Source organism: Leptopilina heterotoma, unplaced genomic scaffold (genome assembly GCF_015476425.1).
Source record: "Leptopilina heterotoma isolate Lh14 unplaced genomic scaffold, ASM1547642v1 Lhet_10, whole genome shotgun sequence".
Taxonomy (NCBI): domain Eukaryota; kingdom Metazoa; phylum Arthropoda; class Insecta; order Hymenoptera; family Figitidae; genus Leptopilina; species Leptopilina heterotoma.
The window spans coordinates 409,349-427,202 of record NW_025110813.1 but is presented as its reverse complement, the minus strand read 5'-3'; the positions used below and the strand labels follow the sequence as shown (position 1 = coordinate 427,202).

The 17,854-nt window shown below is 24.2% G+C and overlaps 2 protein-coding genes across 3 annotated transcripts in view; both read right to left on the bottom strand.

The window, feature by feature from the left end:
• Window positions 1–908: 908 nt before the first annotated feature.
• LOC122497923 lies at window positions 909–8,864 on the bottom strand. Of its 2 annotated transcripts, none has more exons than XM_043605352.1 (11): window positions 8,620–8,864; window positions 7,783–7,995; window positions 7,130–7,284; window positions 6,702–6,916; window positions 6,305–6,587; window positions 4,699–5,029; window positions 4,333–4,513; window positions 2,512–2,675; window positions 2,121–2,324; window positions 1,848–2,015; window positions 909–1,684 (listed from the first exon to the last, which is right to left on the bottom strand). In XM_043605352.1, exons 2-11 carry the CDS (start codon window positions 7,886–7,888, stop codon window positions 1,512–1,514), a joined length of 1,980 nt encoding a protein of 659 aa, XP_043461287.1. In that variant the 5' UTR covers window positions 7,889–7,995; window positions 8,620–8,864; the 3' UTR covers window positions 909–1,511. The 2 variants fall into 2 exon arrangements, with proteins under 2 accessions (XP_043461287.1, XP_043461295.1); XM_043605360.1 differs by having other exon boundaries at window positions 8,655–8,864.
• A 3,204-nt stretch (window positions 8,865–12,068) lies between these two features.
• Window positions 12,069–17,854, bottom strand: part of LOC122497916 — a 32,428-nt gene continuing 26,642 nt past the window's right edge. The window contains exons 11-12 of the mRNA XM_043605340.1: window positions 17,673–17,840; window positions 12,069–14,911 (exon numbers count right to left, since the gene is read on the bottom strand). Coding sequence (XP_043461275.1) covers window positions 14,295–14,911; window positions 17,673–17,840 — 785 coding nt within the window. The 3' untranslated portion in view covers window positions 12,069–14,294. The remainder of the gene's footprint in view (window positions 14,912–17,672; window positions 17,841–17,854) is intronic.

Sequence of the window (17,854 nt, the reverse complement as noted above, 5' to 3'; positions counted from 1 at the left end):
AGTTTTGAACCTCCTATATATAGACTCTGTAACTGTAACTTAACAGTGACGACGACTGTAATTCTATTGTCCACAATAACTTGTAATTAATCTTTACAAATTATTTCTTCTAAATTTTTTCAAATTTTTTCAATCACTTGCGATGAATATTAATTATATGTTGTTTTATCAACATTTGGTCAGGGTTCGTCACGTTTCTTCTTTTCTTTTTTTTCTTCTTTTATTATTTTTCTCTTTTTAATAAATTATTTAACAGCAACAAAGTAATAATGAATTATTAACTATTGTTATTATTATTTGCATTAAATTCACAGTTTTTCTAAGAATGTCAAATTGAGACAAAAAACGAAGCAAAACATTGCTTCGCGCAACGCTTTTGCTTCGTTTTTTGTCTCAATTTGACATCCTTAGAAAAACTGTGTTAATAACTATAGTTTATTATTATTAATATTAATATAGACTCTAAATTTCAATTAGTAAAAATGTTTATAACTTTGAATTAGTGACTTTTTGCTTTTGAATTAGTAAATTTTACTAAAAAATTAGTATAAATTACTATTTATTAGTAAAATTTACTAATTTAAACCCAAAAAGTCACTAATTCAAATTGAGAGTAGAAAAAACTGATATAATAATATTTTTGGTTAGTTTCTTTTTTATTGTTTCTTTTTATTGTTAATATTTTTTATTAATATATAATAATAGTATTACAATACTATATTATAATTATATATAATAATTATAATAAAAAATAATAATATTGTTCAGCAATGCAATATTTTTTATATTTATTATAAGTGATTGAAACAAAAAATACAAAAATCTTATAATATTAATGTAAAAATAATATAATTATGATATAAATAATTACAATTAATTATCAACTAATAAGAACTGACGGACAGAGCTTCAAAAAAGAAAAATTTGAGTAATACTTTTGGGTTAAACTGAAATATTATTTCGTTTTGACGGACAATATTTCAGCAGTTGAAAATAGGGTGCTAATTATTCGTAACGATTGCACATTTATGAGCTCTAATTTCCTCTGCAAATTCCTTGTATCACCGTTACAATAATCCAAAAAAGTGATAAATTAACAATACGTGAAATTGTTAATAAATTACCCTCATTTTTTAAAATATTTGCCATTTCTATTATTTATCCGAACTTTCGGTTGTTCGAACTACGTCAAGCCTCAATTATTGCGGATAATCGAGGTTACATTGTAATAGTTGTTGGTAATAATAAAATGGTTGGTAAAAATGAAAAATAGGCAGAAGAATTATATGTACCTAAGGAAAGAAAATAGAAGAGAAAATAATGTCCAAAGATATTTTAAATAATTGAAATATCATATATTTTATGTTTTCAGAAAACGTTTTGGATTTTTTTCAAAATATTAATCATAGTGTAACAATCTAACTCTTAGTAATATTTCCAATGTTGTCGAGATTATTTTGTAGTAGACGTCATTTTCTCCCTCTTCTTCTTCTTCTGCTTCAGTTCTTTCATCACAAAGTTCTTTGATTTTCCTCAACTTGACGACGCTTCTTCAAATAAGTGGCATTGAACATGTAGTAAACTAAACCTATCAATAGAGAAGCTACCCCGAATATCTGATAAGTGGGACGTGTACCCACTCCTCCCATCAAGAATCCTCCTATTAAGCCTCCGGAACTTTTTCCTGAAATTATTTAATATTTGATTAGTTATGTTGTATTTACTGAACATTTTTTTTTGTTTTTGATTTTTTTAAAATGATGATTAAAACATTTAACGATAGTAACTTAATTTAAATAAACTTAATAATTTTTTTTTTGGGAAATAATATAATTTTCTTTACTTACCAACTCCGTAGTAAATTCCAACCAATAATCCTTGTACAGTGCTATCAGTGGCTGTCGTTGATAATTTTGCAGCATAAGTTACAGCTGCTGTAACAACAAGTCCAGTTGTTACAGACTCAAATGCTTCGAAAACCATAGACAGCCATGGGTTATAAATAAGTGAATAGCCTGTAAGCATTTAGTAAATGTTACCAATTAAAATAGTGGCATTATAAATAGAAACATTTTTATAGTTCTTGAATTTTGTTAGTTAAATTAATTATATAATCTTACCGATAAGTCTGATAGCGTAAAAAATAAATCCAATGAAGAGAACATTAGCGTGGCCAAGTTTGTTTATTATTGGTCCTGATTGAACCAATAATGGCAAACCGACAAGACCACTAACTGTTATGGTAGATCCCATGAGTGATTGAGATGCACCCAAATCCTTTAGGAACCAGAAGAGAAATGATTCGCAGTATCCCCAAGCAGTGCCTAAAATTTATTCACTCGAATTATTTAAGTCTTATGAATAATTTTATTAATTATTTTAATTTTCTTTCGAAGTAACTGGAGTTACATGATTATTTAATTTTATTTAATTATAAACGAGCAAATTTAAAACTGAGGAATTATTTTTTTATTATAAACTGGAATGAAATAAAAAAATTTATAGACTTACCTAACATGAAGGAAACGATATAAAGTGTAACGATTTCCACATTTTTGAGCACCTTGTAAACATCCTTAAATAAACTTTTTGCTGGCGATTTGAATTCCAAATTCATAAACAACATGAGGATACCTGAACCGACTTTGAGAACAGCATATAGATAGAAAGCTGGCCTAGAAAATTTTTTATTCATTAAAAATAAATTTTTAAAATATTAAAGTTAATTAAACAATTAATAACACAGTTTTTCTATGGATATCAAATTGAAACAGAAAACATATCACAATTATTGCGATGCAACAATTTTGATACATTTTTTTGGCTCAATTTGATATCCTTAGGAAAACTGTGTTATTAATATTGTTTAATTAATGAATTTACATTTATAAACAAATATGAGTTTATACTTAGCCTACAACTGATTTATAATAAAATAGATTTCGAAATTAGTTTATCACCGATTTATACTTATTTACACTACCGTCCGTGAGTATCAAAACGCCCCTTTTTTCAAGAGTGGAAAAATGCTTAAAACGTAGAAAATAAGAATGACAAAAATTTTTCGTATTTTTTCCTGAAAGCTAATGAAATTATGAACAGATTGACACCTGATCGAAGAATTTTCGCTGACTATTCTGTCAGATACAGAAAAAATACTGGATTTTGCATGATTTTCGTAATTTTTTAATTACTCGAAAACTAATTAACTTTTTTTCGCGCTCTTGGTCTTGTTTTAATCTCTATTTAATGTAGAATCTAAATTATTAACTGGTATTGTGAAATAAATTTTTTCAACAAAATTTGAAACCGTAAAAGTACACGGAAAGAAATCTGGTAAGATAATATCATTTGAGAAAGTGATAGATTTTTAGGATCAATAGGCGAATAGAATTTAACCATCTAACGCGAGTAATATTAATATGAAAACATGAAAATATTTTAAAGGAGCTCCAGATAGAAAGAAAGCAAAAGCCAGTTGTAAAATTTCCATCTATTTGATGTGAAAAATGTGACGGCACCATTATAATGAACTATATATTACAAAAACGTCTAAATAAAAAACTGAATTTACATTTAAGTATCAAAGTTTTTTAATTTGTTGTTTTCTTTCGATCAAAATTCCCTGACTGTTAAAGAATTTTTAAAAATTCCCTGACTTTTCCCTGAATAACAAAATTGCCTGACTTTTTCCTGATTTCCAGTTTTTCCCTGACTTGCGGCCACCCTGACAACTGGCTTTTGCTTTCTTTCTATCTGCAGCTCCTTTATTAAAATATTTTCATGTTTTCATATTAATATTACTCGCGTTAGATGGTTAAATTCTATTCGCCTATTGATCCTAAAAATCTATCACTTTCTCAAATGATATTATTATTATCTTACCAGATTTCTTTCCGTGTAGGATTAAAAAAATTCAAAAAATTATCATGAATATTAAAGTGTCAAAAAGGTCAATGTAAAATATGTTCATTTAATAGATATACTAAAATTCAAAAAAGCTTTTTAATTACTTAATTATTTAATTAAAAAAAAATTTTTTTTTGTTGAAAAAGTGCAAAAATTACGAAAAGCATGCAAAATCCAGTATTATTTCTGTATCTGACAAAATAGTCAACGAAAATTCTTCGATCAGGTGTCAGTCTTTTCATAATTTCCTTAGCTTTCAGGACAAAAATACGAAAAATTTTTGTCATTCTTATCTTCTACGTTTTAAGCATTTTTCCACTCATGAAAAAAGGGGCGTCCTGATACTCACGGACGGTAGGGTACATTAAATTAGTAAATGCATTTACTACTTTACTACTAATCATTGAATCATGATTTACGTACCTGAAATCAGTGAAAGCTTTTCCTTTACTAAATGAGTCAATCATGAGACCTGATAGGGGGGACGATATCATTCCCCCTAAGCTGCCGTAAAATCTCTGTAAGCCATAATCAGCCTTTTGTTCTCTCAATGTTGCAATCACAGCCCCTTCAAACATTGCCCATGCAATGGCACCGATCATTGCTGTTAAATTTAAATTAATTCACTTTGATCAATATATTCATTAGTTTCTATTATTTTATTTTTCAAGAAATTTCTCATTATTAATTGGGCAGAACTTCAAAATTGGACAGAATTGTGTACTTAATTTATTTACGAATTAATTACTTGTATTGTTTCTGTTTGTAAAATTAAAAATAGTTACTAACCGATTAACAATCGAAAGAAAAGATACAACCAGAATGTTAGTCGAGTATTATAGACAATTTCTTTCTTTAAATTGGAACACATTTCCGATCTGGGAACAGTGATAAGACAGCTGCGATGACAATCCGTAAAATTATAATTTCCAACTGATATCAAAACTTCTGAATCTGTCTCTTCGTTTATATTGCATTCAGCATTCATCATATTATTGTCTGTCCAATTTAATTTATTCACTAAATATTTCATTTCACTGACTGAACTGTTTGATGATTCGTTGAAAGTCTGAAGATTTGCTTTGAAGGGCTTGTAGCTGACATTTGAACTATCTTCGTCCTGATAAATTTTTTATTATCATTATTATATTATTATTATTCCTATTATTAGGGGAGAGTGGGGCAAACCGGACCGGTGGGTAAACCGGACCCCCCTCAATATTCCCGAAATGGCGAAATTGGAAAAAGTGTTGTTTACAAATTTAAAACAACCATGTTTACTATACCTTATTTTTTCAATCTGACAGTTTTAGCTTGCGTTTGTGCGACGAAGGGAGCAAAAGTTTTTTTTTAGTTTTTTTCTACACTTTTACGAATTTTTTCTTAAGGAAATTCTGAGGAAATCGTGTAATGTTTCCAAATATTAGGTCTTAGGTTTTGAAGGTACACACCTTAGGAATATTTACCACCAAAAACTTTGATGAATTTGCAAAGCGTTTCTTTTTGACAAACATTTATTCTCAAAATGGGCCTGTGGGGAAAACCGAACCGTTTTCGGTGGGGCAAACCGGCCATAGGATATTTCCATTGAATTAAAGTTTCATGAAAATTATTTTTATATAAAATGTTTCTTTCATTAAAATATTTACTTACAATGAAAAATAATTGTCTTCCAATGAGAATTGGACCCTTTAATATTGTTTATCTGATAATGACAAACATTTTTATTTTTTTATTAAAAAAAATATTTATTTAATTGAAATTCAATCCCGTATTATTATTTTCATTACTACCATTGTTTACATGATTCTTTATGTTTTTTATTATTGTAGATTATGTAAATGCAATATTATAAATAAAAAACCAAACGGTCCGGTTTGCCCCTGGGGGGTCCGGTTTACCCCAGGGGGTGGGGCAAACCGGTCCGTTTGCAAAAATTTGTAAAGTTAACACAGCAACTAAACAATAAAAGATAAAGTATAGGTGTCTCTGGGGAAAAGTTGCGCAATTAAATGATCTTTCAAACAAGCCATCGAAAAATGAAATCGGTTGATTCGTTTAGTCACAAGAGTCAAAAAACCGTTAGGGGGTCCGGTTTGCCCCACTCTCCCCTATAATTATTTGTATTATATTATGTTACTCAAAAAAAATTTTATTTGGTTCAAATAAAAATTAGTTAAACCAAGTAAATATTTTTCAAATAATTTGAATTAATTGTATCAAATAATTTTTTTTTAAATTTCTTAAATAAAATTCTTTTTTGTTTACTTATTCATTTTTGATTTTGTTTTTTGTGTTAATTGTAATTAATTTGGGAATTGATGTAAATTAATTATAATAAATTATATAAATGAAATTTTTCCCAAATTTAATTGGAATAGTTTTTATATAATACCTTTTCTTCGTTAGGAACACTCCCAATTCCGCATTGCAAAAATTTCCCTTCAGAATTCTCCTCGGTAATTTTCTTGCAGCTAAAACTTTGCATATCGTTCTCTACGAAGTAAAAAGTATAATTCGTGATTTGACGAATATTCTCAGAAAATTCATCATTCTTTAAAATCCTGTGTGATCTAATGTCATCTGAATCATCTTCTACTAATTCTATTATTGTGAATTTTTTTGCCTTTAACAACTGCAGTGAAACGTCGGTATTATTAGGTGCTGAACACATATAACTGAAATAAATAACAAGTTATAAATATTGTATAGGTGCTAAATGATATTTACTAAATTTAATCGAATTATCATTAATGTAAATTATTATTTAATAATAACTATCATATTCTTACCCACAACTCTCAATCTTTACGTTTATCTCAGATTTTAGTTTTTCATCACAAGGATAATTTTCATTAATTTGAAACATTAATTTGCCATAATCTTGCTGACATTTTGCATCGAGAATTATTCTTTCGGGATATTCTATAGTGACTCTACCCACGGGGACCAATAGCAGTAATAGTGCTACCAATCCTCCAAGCACTGTTAGAAATGATAAAGACACCTGAACAAAAAAATATCTAATTTGCATTTGGTAATTTTCTCTTTTAATTTATTCTTTTTAAGAATCAAAGTATTTTACATCGCATATTCTCTTCACGTGTACCTTTCTCAGAAGATTGTTTATTATCTATTTATTACAATTTTAATAAATTTTATTTAATTACATATTTTTGGAGCAATTAAGAAAATAATCAGATTATAAAAGTGAACTCACTCGAAAATTCCCTATTCGATCTGCTATTAAACCTGCTAATGGAGGCATTATAATTATTACCAGTGGTGTTATTGCACTTATTAACGCTGTCTCTTGTACATTTATTCCTAATTCTCGCATATGAATTGTCAAATATGGATAAAGTACTGACAGTGCTAGAAAAAAGTTCAGTAGTTATTAATATTTCTTTTTAATAATAAATTATTTAATTATTATCAAGTATTTACTATATATATTTACTGAAAACAAATTTTTATTAAAGGGCATTTGTAACATTATGACGTCACAGTTTGAGCAAAGCATGCTTTGCACAAACTGTGACGTTATAATGGTTCAAATGCCCATAAATAAAATAATTTTTTTTAAACGTTTAAAGTTAAAAATTATAAGCTATAAAAAATTTAGGGAGTTGACGGTCACAGGAGTTGGGAGTTAAATTTTTCGAGTTAAAAATCAACTCCAAAAGAGAGTTAATTTAATAACTTGTTAAATTTTTTTACTTTTTAAATTTTAACTGTGTAAATTTCAACTCCCTTTGTTTTAACTCTCAAATGGGTGCGACTTTTATAGAATCCCCTGAGGAGTTAAAATTTAACTCCCTTTTTTACAGTGTAATTAAATGCTTGTTGAAGAAACATTTAAGAAAAACTAACTTGCAGCTTTTAAGAAAAAAGCAATTTTCAATGGCATCAATTCCCTTTGTCGAAAATCTTGGATAATTCGCCTAAAGAAGCTATTTTTTAATGTTCTTAGATTCATGTTGATCCTTTTTAAAATTACAAAAAAATTTGAATATATTGATAAATTTGTCACAAGAATTTAAATTAATAAAACTTCAAATCATCTCATCCTTCTCGAAGGTTTTCCTGGAAGAAAAATTTACCAACTTTTAATTACAAAAATTTTATACGAATTATAAAAAATGTAACTTTATTATCAAATACTTTTATAATTACAAATTCATTAAGTTAATGTTATTAAATATTACTGGATTTTATTTAATTTTTTATTGATTATAATTTACCGAAAAATCGAAGCTATCAACAAGATTTAAATTAACACCAATAAATGAAGCTTCAGACAATATTAAATTTTTTCTGGTGGTAGTAGCTTTTTTTAATTATAGTAAAAGTAAAGTAACTAATAATTAGCAGTAATAATGAGTAATAGTAATTAAAAACAATAATCAATATATTAAAAAAAAAGTTTATTTTAAAATTTAAATTGAATAATGCTGGCGAAGATTATTTAAGTTCTACCTATTTAAGCTAGCATTAGAAATAACAAACTAATGAAGATAAATTTATTAAATTATTATTACTACTAAAAAATTTTTTAATTTAGAAATAGCAATTTAATCAAGATAATATATAATCATATATTTATGACAATATTTATTCTTAATTTTATAAATAAATTAACAAAATGTACCACTTCTTGATTTATTCTTAACAATTTAATAATCAATATTTATTGAAAATTATACTCACTAATAAATAGGTACTGGAATAATTATAACACTTACAAAAATTGATGTGACACGAGAACAAGTTTTTGTAACTGTTTTACTTTTGACAAAAAATTGTATTTGTTGCAGTTAAAAATTTTAAAAGTTACTAATAAAATGGAAAAAAATTTCTTTCGTTAATTTTTTCGATAATATTATGAGCTTTGTTAAAAAGACATATGTGAACTTTGACAAAAATTGATGTGCTTGTCGTAAAAAAGTATTCTTCCTTTTACCCCACTTTCCCATCCTATTAAATTACAATCTTCTTTATTTAAAACTAACGAAATTCATCACTAATTATTCAAATAGCATCATTAAAGTTAATGCGGCTTATTAGTTAATTGTCTATGAAACAATCCAACTAATTAACGAAATAAAACATACATTTTTTGAAATACTTAATACAGTTTTTGAAATTCAGATTAACAATTGTTACTATCAGAATGAAGATTAAATTTAAATTGATTTTTATTGAGTAAGACTAATGATTTACAAAATTTAAGTAATTATTACTTATCGATTTATAAATTTAATTTAAAAAATGAGGTCTTTTTATTATTTCGTTTTTTCTTATTTGCCTTATATATAACTATTATTATTATTATTATATACAATAAAAATATAAATAAAAATTAAAACATATTTTATTTGGTTCATATTTCTTTCAAAGAGGGAGAGAGTAAATAAATAAAATAAATATAAACAAAAATACAAAAATAATGTCGGTAATAATATAATTATGATATTTATAATTAAAGTTAATTATCAACTAATAAAAACTTAACAAAAGACCTTTAAAATAGAAAAGAAACTGGAAAAATAAAATAATTGAATTATTTTTAGGTCACACTGAATTTTTTGATTATAGTAATAATTTTTTAGAATAATAATCACCGTTGATAATAATTATTATTGTTATGATAAAAACGAAATGTAAGGGAAAAGTTTTTAAAAGGAAGAAAATAGAACAAGAAATAAGTCGCAAAAATATTTAAAAATTAAAGAAAAAAGATTTAAATAAAAAAAAAAGTGAACAATAAAATTAGAGAAAATGTATAATAGAGAAATATACAACTCTTGGTTGAAATATATAATACTTTATTTTTCTGGTAATAATTATACACTATACATAATTTACAATTACTTTTTTTTAATACGCTACACAATAATATTTCTTAGATAACAATAAAAAGTATATATAATAATTTAATATATCCTAAAATTATAGTTAAACATTAATTAATACTTAAAATTAATAAATAAAGAATTCTTTTCAAATAAAATCTTTAAATCTTTTTTAAAAAATATAAATCTCACTTTTATATATCGTCCCTGAAATGTTGACGTTTAATTTTTATTATCTATAATATATTTAATTTTTATTAACTATATAGGTAAAATTTCACAGCAATCATGTCACGAGCAATTGATTTTTTTTTCTAATAAAACTAGAATAATATCACTACTTGTCATTCACACGTTTTCTTCAATTTACTTTATCTATATAAAAAATTAAAATAACAACATATTTTTAAATTAATGGAAAAATTTTCAAATACTTAATTAAAGTTTCATACTCTTTAAAACTGAATCAGTGAAATTTGACTGATTTTTAGTGATTCCATTGTCGTGATTTAAATCAGTGAAATTTCACTGAAGATTAGTTAAAAATTATTCAAATATCTGTCATTTTTCACTAATTCCAATTATTAAATAACTGAAATTTTCAATATGCGTGACAGAAATTTCCAGTAATTTTTTATTTGGCCAATCAGTGAAAAATTACTGATAATTCAGCCAAATTTCACGGATTCAGATTTAGAGAGTAAAATTATAAATATTTAACTTATAATCCCAGCTCAAAATGTTCTATAGAATTTCACTAGAATCATTCTATATGAATTCTAGTGAATATTCTACAGAATTTCACTAGAATGATTCTATAGAATTTCTACATGAATTCTACTAAATTTTCGTGATTTTTAATTAGAAAGAATTTAAATTCGTGAAATAATATTTTTTAACTTTATATTATTGTGTAATTAAATTTTACATTTAATTTATATGAAAAATTTCAGGGAAAAGATTTTAGGAAAAAATTCGAGTCAAATAAGTGAACATTTTACTTAAAAGTATAAATTAAATTTTTTCATAACTGTAAAACATGAAGAAATCAATCACGCCGAGTCTTCGACTCGGAGTAATCGATTTCTTCATGTTTTATAATAATTAAAAATGGAAAATTGATAAAATCATTATTTTATTTTATAAGAATATTGTACTTCTTCAAAATTATTTTTATCATTTCAATTCAATTATTACTTTTAAGAATTTTTCACTAAAATTTTTCTTTAAATCAATTAATTTTCCAAAAGATACTTCGTCAATTTTTAAAATTCATTTATTTACAATATTCAATTTTACAAATTTAAATTATTCATAAATTCTTCAATTCAATTTCAAATTAATTTTTATTAGAAATCTCTATTAGAATTTAATTATTTAAATATAAAAAAATAATTCATTGAATATTTAAATCTTTCTTGAAATTCAATTCTCATAAAGAATTTTATCAACGTCTTTTTAAATAATTGAATTCCTAAGAAGAATTTTACTATTTTTGAACAAAATTAAATTTTGTTAGTGTTAATTAAAGTTTTTCTATAAATCCATTATTTTTATTAATTCTTGAAATAGTTTTTTAAAAGTTTTAAAATTTATTTGTTTTTAACTAAAATTCATTATTAGATCAATTTTTATTAGAAAATCATACTAGAATTCAATTATTTAAATACCTACAAAAAAATAATTTATTGAATATTTGAATGTTTCTTAAAATTCAATTCTCATAAAAAAATTTGTCAAAACAAATTTTTAAATAAATGAATTCTTTTAACGAATTTTAATGAAATTTTGAATAATAATTACATTTATCGAGGAATTCGATTTAAATTTTATTAAAAATAATTGAAATTCAGCGATGAGTTTTACTATTTGTGAAAATAATTAAATTCCTAAAAAGAATTTTATTATTTAGAAAAATAATTGAATCCCTGTAAAAATTTTATTATGTAGAAAAATATCTGAATTATATTGCGAAGAAATTTGTAAAAAATTTGTAAATAATTGATTTTTTGTAAAATTTATTATTTTATAAAAATAATTGAATGTAGGGGTAGAATTTTATTAAAAAAATTTTTAAATATTTGAATTTTTGGAAAATTTTATTTAAATAATATCTATATATATTGAAAATCATTTAATTGAGAAAAATTTTTGAATATAATAGAAATTTTGCCAAGACTTTTATTAAAGTTTTTGAAAATAATTGAATTTCGGAGAAGAATTTTATTATTTATAAAGATAACTGAAATTTTGAAGAGAATTTTTAAAATTTTTTCAACATAATTGAATTTCTGCGAAGAATTTTATTACTTTTGAAAATAATTGAATTTTTCAATCATTTGTAATTTTCTCTTAAATTCTCCAAATTATATCGTACAATTTACGAACTTTTTGTCCTTTTTTAATCAAATTACAGACTACGAAATTTTGTATTCTTTCTTATTAAAAATCACTTAAATTTAGTAGAATTCATGTAGAAATTCTATAGAATCGTTCTAGTGAAATTCTATAGAATATTCACTAGAATTCTTATAGAATGATTCTATAGAATGATTCTAGTGAAATTCTATAGAACTTTTTCAGCTGGGATTAAATAATTTTTTTAAATTAAACATACAATTCTATTGTACATTCCTATTGTAATGACATTTATATTTAAATAATTAACACAGACCATTTATCAGTAACAGAGTTATTAACAATAAAATGACTGCATGAAAGTTTTTAAAATTGTATTATGTATTAATTTATATTTTGATATAATAATCATACTATTCATGAATATTATATTGTAACAAATTATTTAATGTAGTTCTCATTTTTTCTTAATCATTTATTTATTTATTATGTTAATAATTAATTAATAATTATTCTCAATTACGATGAAAATGATTGTACAGTCATTTTATTATTTTACAATATTTATTGACTACAGATTCATTCAAAAAATCCAAGAATCATTCGTCATTAATTTATTTTACAATATTATTCCTTGAGATTAATTTTATTTTCAGTTAAAAAAAAATTATTTAACGAAAAGTATTTGGTAAAAAAAATACTGTTACAGATAATAAAAAATTAGTGGTTGATAATGGTTTAAGTGAATAAAATAGGTTAATTAAAACAAATACTAATTGAAAATATAAACCATAGTGTTACAATCCAATAAAACTATATTTATGTATAAAGTATAGTTTGGAAAAAATATATGTTCGTTAGAATTTTTGTCATTTAGTAGCTTCAATTTTTGTTAAAATTATTAATAATTTTGAATTGATCTTCAAATTATATTTAATTTCAATTAAAGGCCTCGGATTTATGCGTCTATTGATATTTTTTGATAATTTTCATCAAATACAACTATTTAGCTACTATTTTTGTAAATAAGTTACTAAAGATACTTATTTTGTTAAAAAATTCACGAATATGGTACTATTCTTTTAACTGAAATTTTTAAAATCAATTTATTTAGTAAAGAAATTAATTCTAAGACTCTACAAAAATTAGAGGCGATAAAAATAATGCAAATTACAGTGAATTAAGAAGAGAAATCCACTTATATTAATTAATTTAATTTATATTAATTGAAAATCAAATCTTGAGATTCAATATTGCGAACGTCAAGGTCACCGTTAGATGACAGTTCAGTCGACAAAACCAGATTCCTCGCCACCTGATGGCGACTTTGGCGTTCTCAAGTGGAGAAATTAAACCATCAATTTATATTTATTTTTACGAACATTTTTTAACATTTTGGATACTATTTTTTATTTTTTAATCCAGTCCGAGGCCTGCAATATTAATATTAGCTTAAAATTATTTTATCTGTCGTTTAACTACAAAGATAATTATTTTTGTAGTTTCAATAAACAGAAGCTTTTTTTGGAATAATTAATTTTTGTTACTTTTAATTGATTTTGACAAATTTCAATTAATTTTATCTTCAAATTATTTGAACTATATACTAACTTTTTTGAAGCTATCATTAATCAAGACTATCGTTAATATTTCGAGTCCTAAAATGAAGCGACAATAATTGCATTTTAGAAATGTTTCTATCAGATTCATTTTAATCGCGGTAAGATTGATTTCAATTATTTGAAATTATGAAAATTCAAAACATAAAAGAAAAATTATTACATTGAAAAGAAATTTAATTTCAATATCCAAAAATTTACCTATTAGCAAATTTGTCTTTCATCAAATAAATATTTACTTGAATTAATTACTGTTGGAAAATTAATATCTCAAGAAATTTACAAATCTTTGTAAACGCATATGTATATGAAAATAATTATGAGAAAATGTTTTTTTTCAATCTCTTTAATTGTTAAAATTAATATTGTTAGTAATTGATAATGTTTTATCAAAAACGTCTAAGGCTATCAAATTGAGACAAGAAGTGTATCAAAAATTGTTGTTTTGATTCGTTTTTTGTCTCAATTTGATATCCTTAGAAAAACTGTGTCGATATTATTCAGTTGAATATGTACTAATTTAGAATCACGTTCTCAATAGTAAAAAGATTAATTATTTATCCTTTGGTACCTTTTCAATAGTGACGCTATGCTTGCGTGATTGACTTTTATCATCGGAGGTAGAATTATTGAAAATTGCATTGTTGTCATTTTTTTGTTCCTTTTTCTCGTGAGTTTTCTCAGTTTCAGCGTGATCAACTTGACTCTCGGTAATCTTTTCAATCTTATCGAGATTCTTGACGTTGTTGAGGGCCTCAATGTCCTTGGACGTTGGATTTGCGCTTTCAATTTTCATTGGATCTTCAGAATATGCCTTGTTGTTGTAGCCCTGGGCAATCTTTTCTTTGTCCGTTGCTGCTGCTGCTGCTGTTGCTATCTTTTGATTTTGTTTCGTTTTCGTTTTCTTCTCTTCTTTTGAAACTATTTCCACTGATCCATTCTCGAGATCATTTTGACCAGTAGTTGTCGACGTCGTCGTTTTCTTCTTCTTGGGTTCTTTCTTCACAATGTCATTGCCCTCAACTTGAGGACGCTTTTTCAAATAAGTGACGTTGAACACGTAGTACATTAATCCTGTCAATAGGGAAGCTACTGCAAATATCTGATAAGTGGGACGTGTACCCACTCCTTTCATCAGGAATCCACCCACTAGGCCTCCGCAACTTTTTCCTGAAATTATTTAGTATTTCATTAGTTGTTATTTGGTATTTTTTGGTTTTGGAAGAAAGGGGAGGAAATTTTTCACTAACGGTTATTATGATGATAATTTTAATTGGCATTTTTACCATAGAAATCATTATCTATAGTGATAGTTACGTTGGTTACGGATTTATTAGCAGAGTTTTTCTAAGGATATCAAATTGAGACAGAAAACATATCAAAACTGTTGCATCGCAACTTTTTGCATTTTTTAAATGTTTTCTGTCTCAATTTGATATCCTTAATAAAACTGTGAGTGTCTGTTTTTGTGGCAACTGTTTCCATAGCAATTGTTACCATGGCAACAGCCTAAAAATGCATCAGTAGATTGATAAAAAGAATCAGCTAGGGTACTTAACGTCCCCTCTTCTGACTTTGTTTCTTAACGTATACGCGCTGATACAGTCTAGTCAAAGCAGTTTTTTCTGTTGTTTGAGTGTCTCACAGTTTCTTTTCTGGTGATTTTTCTTTTTTTTTAATATAATTTTATTTTCGGCTTAATACAGCATTTTTTATATTTTTTCCTTATTTCTTTGAATAATTATTTATTTTTTCATTAATAAACATTTATATAAAAGAAATGTTTAATTATAAAAAAGCTTTCTTCAAAATTTTATTATTAATTTTGTTCTTCTTCAATTTTTTAGATTATTAACTAATTAATAGTTAAAAGTATAAAAACTTTTAATTTTCAAAGATTTTAATTTCAAACTTTTTCAGAATTCAATTATTTTCAAAAATTCATGCTATAAAGCTTTTAATATTAAATTATATAAACTATAAAATTTTAACTGAAATTCATTTTTAAAACAATTTTTATGAAAATTCTACGAGAATTCAATTATTTAAAAACGAAAATTAATAACTTATTAAATAATTGAATGTCTCTTATAATTGAATTCTCATAAAGAATTTTATCAACAAATTTATAAATAATTAAATTCTTTTCGAAAATTTTATTAAAATAGAATAAATAGATATTGAAAATCATTGAAAGTGAGGAAAATTGTTGAAAATAATTGAAATTTTGCCGAGAATTTTATCAAATTTTTTGAAAATAATTGAATTTTGGAGAAGAATTTTGTTATTTATAAAGATAATTGAATTTTTGACGAGAATTTTAAAAACTTTTTAAACATAATTGAATTTCTGCAAAGAATTTTATTACTTTTAAAAATAATTAAATTTTTGCTATCATTCGTAACTTCTCAAAAATTCTCCAAATCATATCGTTAAATTTACTGCAATTTTTCCAAAAGTCAATTATTTTTTTAGAATTTTTGAATAAAATTACTCAAAAGTTTAATAATTTTCAAAGGAAAATAATATATTAATATTTTATTTTGAATAAACATTTAAATATTATTATACTTTTACGGCAATTAAAGTGTTAAAAAGATTTCAATTTTAAAATCTTTTAAATTTTATTTATTTTTTAAAATTCCTGTTATAACGCTTCTAATATTCAATTATTTTTCAAAATTTTAACTGAAATTCTTTTTTAAACCAATGCTTATTAGAATTCAACGATAATTGAATATTATTTAAATACGCAAATATTTTGGTAAAATTCAATTATTTTCCAAAGTAGTTACAATTCTTGAAAAAATGCAATAATATTTAAAAATAATTTTTTAAAGTGAGAAAATGGAATTCTTTTAAGTATAAAATTTTTTTTAATAGAAGTTGAGAAAATTTCTTGATTTATCAATTATTTAAAATTATCTTCGGAAACCTATTTTCAAAAAATTTTAAATGCGATTTTTTAAAACCACATTTTTTCAGAATTTCTAAATAAAATCTTTCAAATTTCATTAATTTTTGTTAAACATATATTAAAAAATTTATTGTTGTAAACATTATATTGTTGTAAACATTTCAATATTATTATACCATTACAGCGATTAAAATGTTAAAAAAATTTCAATTGAAAAACCTTTTAAAATTTAATTATTTCTTTAAATTTTTGTTTAATAAGTAAATTTGAATACTTATTGTTATTTATTTGTCCATCAGGAATAAAAATTTCAAAATACTTTCACTGTAAAACCTTTTGAAATCCAATTAATTCCAAAAATGGAAACTGCAAGTCTTCCAATTCTTGAAATATTTTCTAAAATTTGAACTGAAATTCTTTTTCAAATCAATTCTTACCAAAAAGTTATACGAGAATTCAATTATTCAAATACAAAAATAAAAGATAAAAATAATTGATTTTTTCTAAAAATTGCAACTGTAACTCTACTTATGGATTTTTTTTAATTTGAGAAAAAAAAATTCATAGACTATATAAGATTTTCAATAATTTGATATTTTTTTAATCCTGTTATTGCCAAAATTCAGGAGGAATTAATAAATAAATTTCGTTGTTATTAATAACTAATTTTTATTAATTTACTTATTATTAAATGAAATAATTTAGAAAAATAGTAAGAGTTCCCTAAACAAAATTATATTAATATTAATTAAAAAACATCAAACTAAATTAAAATTTTTTTTTGTTTTTCTTTTTAATTTGTTTTTTATTCTGTATTTTATGATTCTATTTTTCTCTGTTTTGTGTTTTTGTTTTCTTATTTTTTGTTGTTGTTTTTTTTTTGCTTTTTTTAAACGATTTTTTGAAACGAAGCAATAACGACACTTTTAACGATTTGCAATATATACTTTCATTAAATTAGCAATGTGATAATTTTTTTTTTTTTTTTTAAATAATATAGTTTTCTTTAATTACCAACTCCGTAGTAAATTCCACCCAATAAACCTTGTACAGTGCTATCAGTGGCTGTCGTTGATAATTTTGCGGCGTAAGTTACAGCTGCTGTAAAAGCAAGTCCAGATGTTACAGATTCAAGTGCTTCAAAAATCAGACACAGCCATGGGTTGTAAATCAGTGAATAGCCTGTAATCAGAGTA

Bases quoted from the DNA above. Each gene is read 5' to 3' on its own strand.
- LOC122497923 (XM_043605352.1), bottom strand. From the start codon at position 7,888: ATGAATCTAAGAACATTAAAAAATAGCTTCTTTAGGCGAATTATCCAA. The intron at 7,285-7,782 runs GTTAGTTTTTCT...ACTTTTTTCTAG, and splicing joins TTTTTTCTTAAAAGCTGCAA to CACTGTCAGTACTTTATCCA. The intron at 6,588-6,701 runs GTAAGAATATGA...TATTTATTTCAG, and splicing joins GTAAAGATTGAGAGTTGTGG to TTATATGTGTTCAGCACCTA.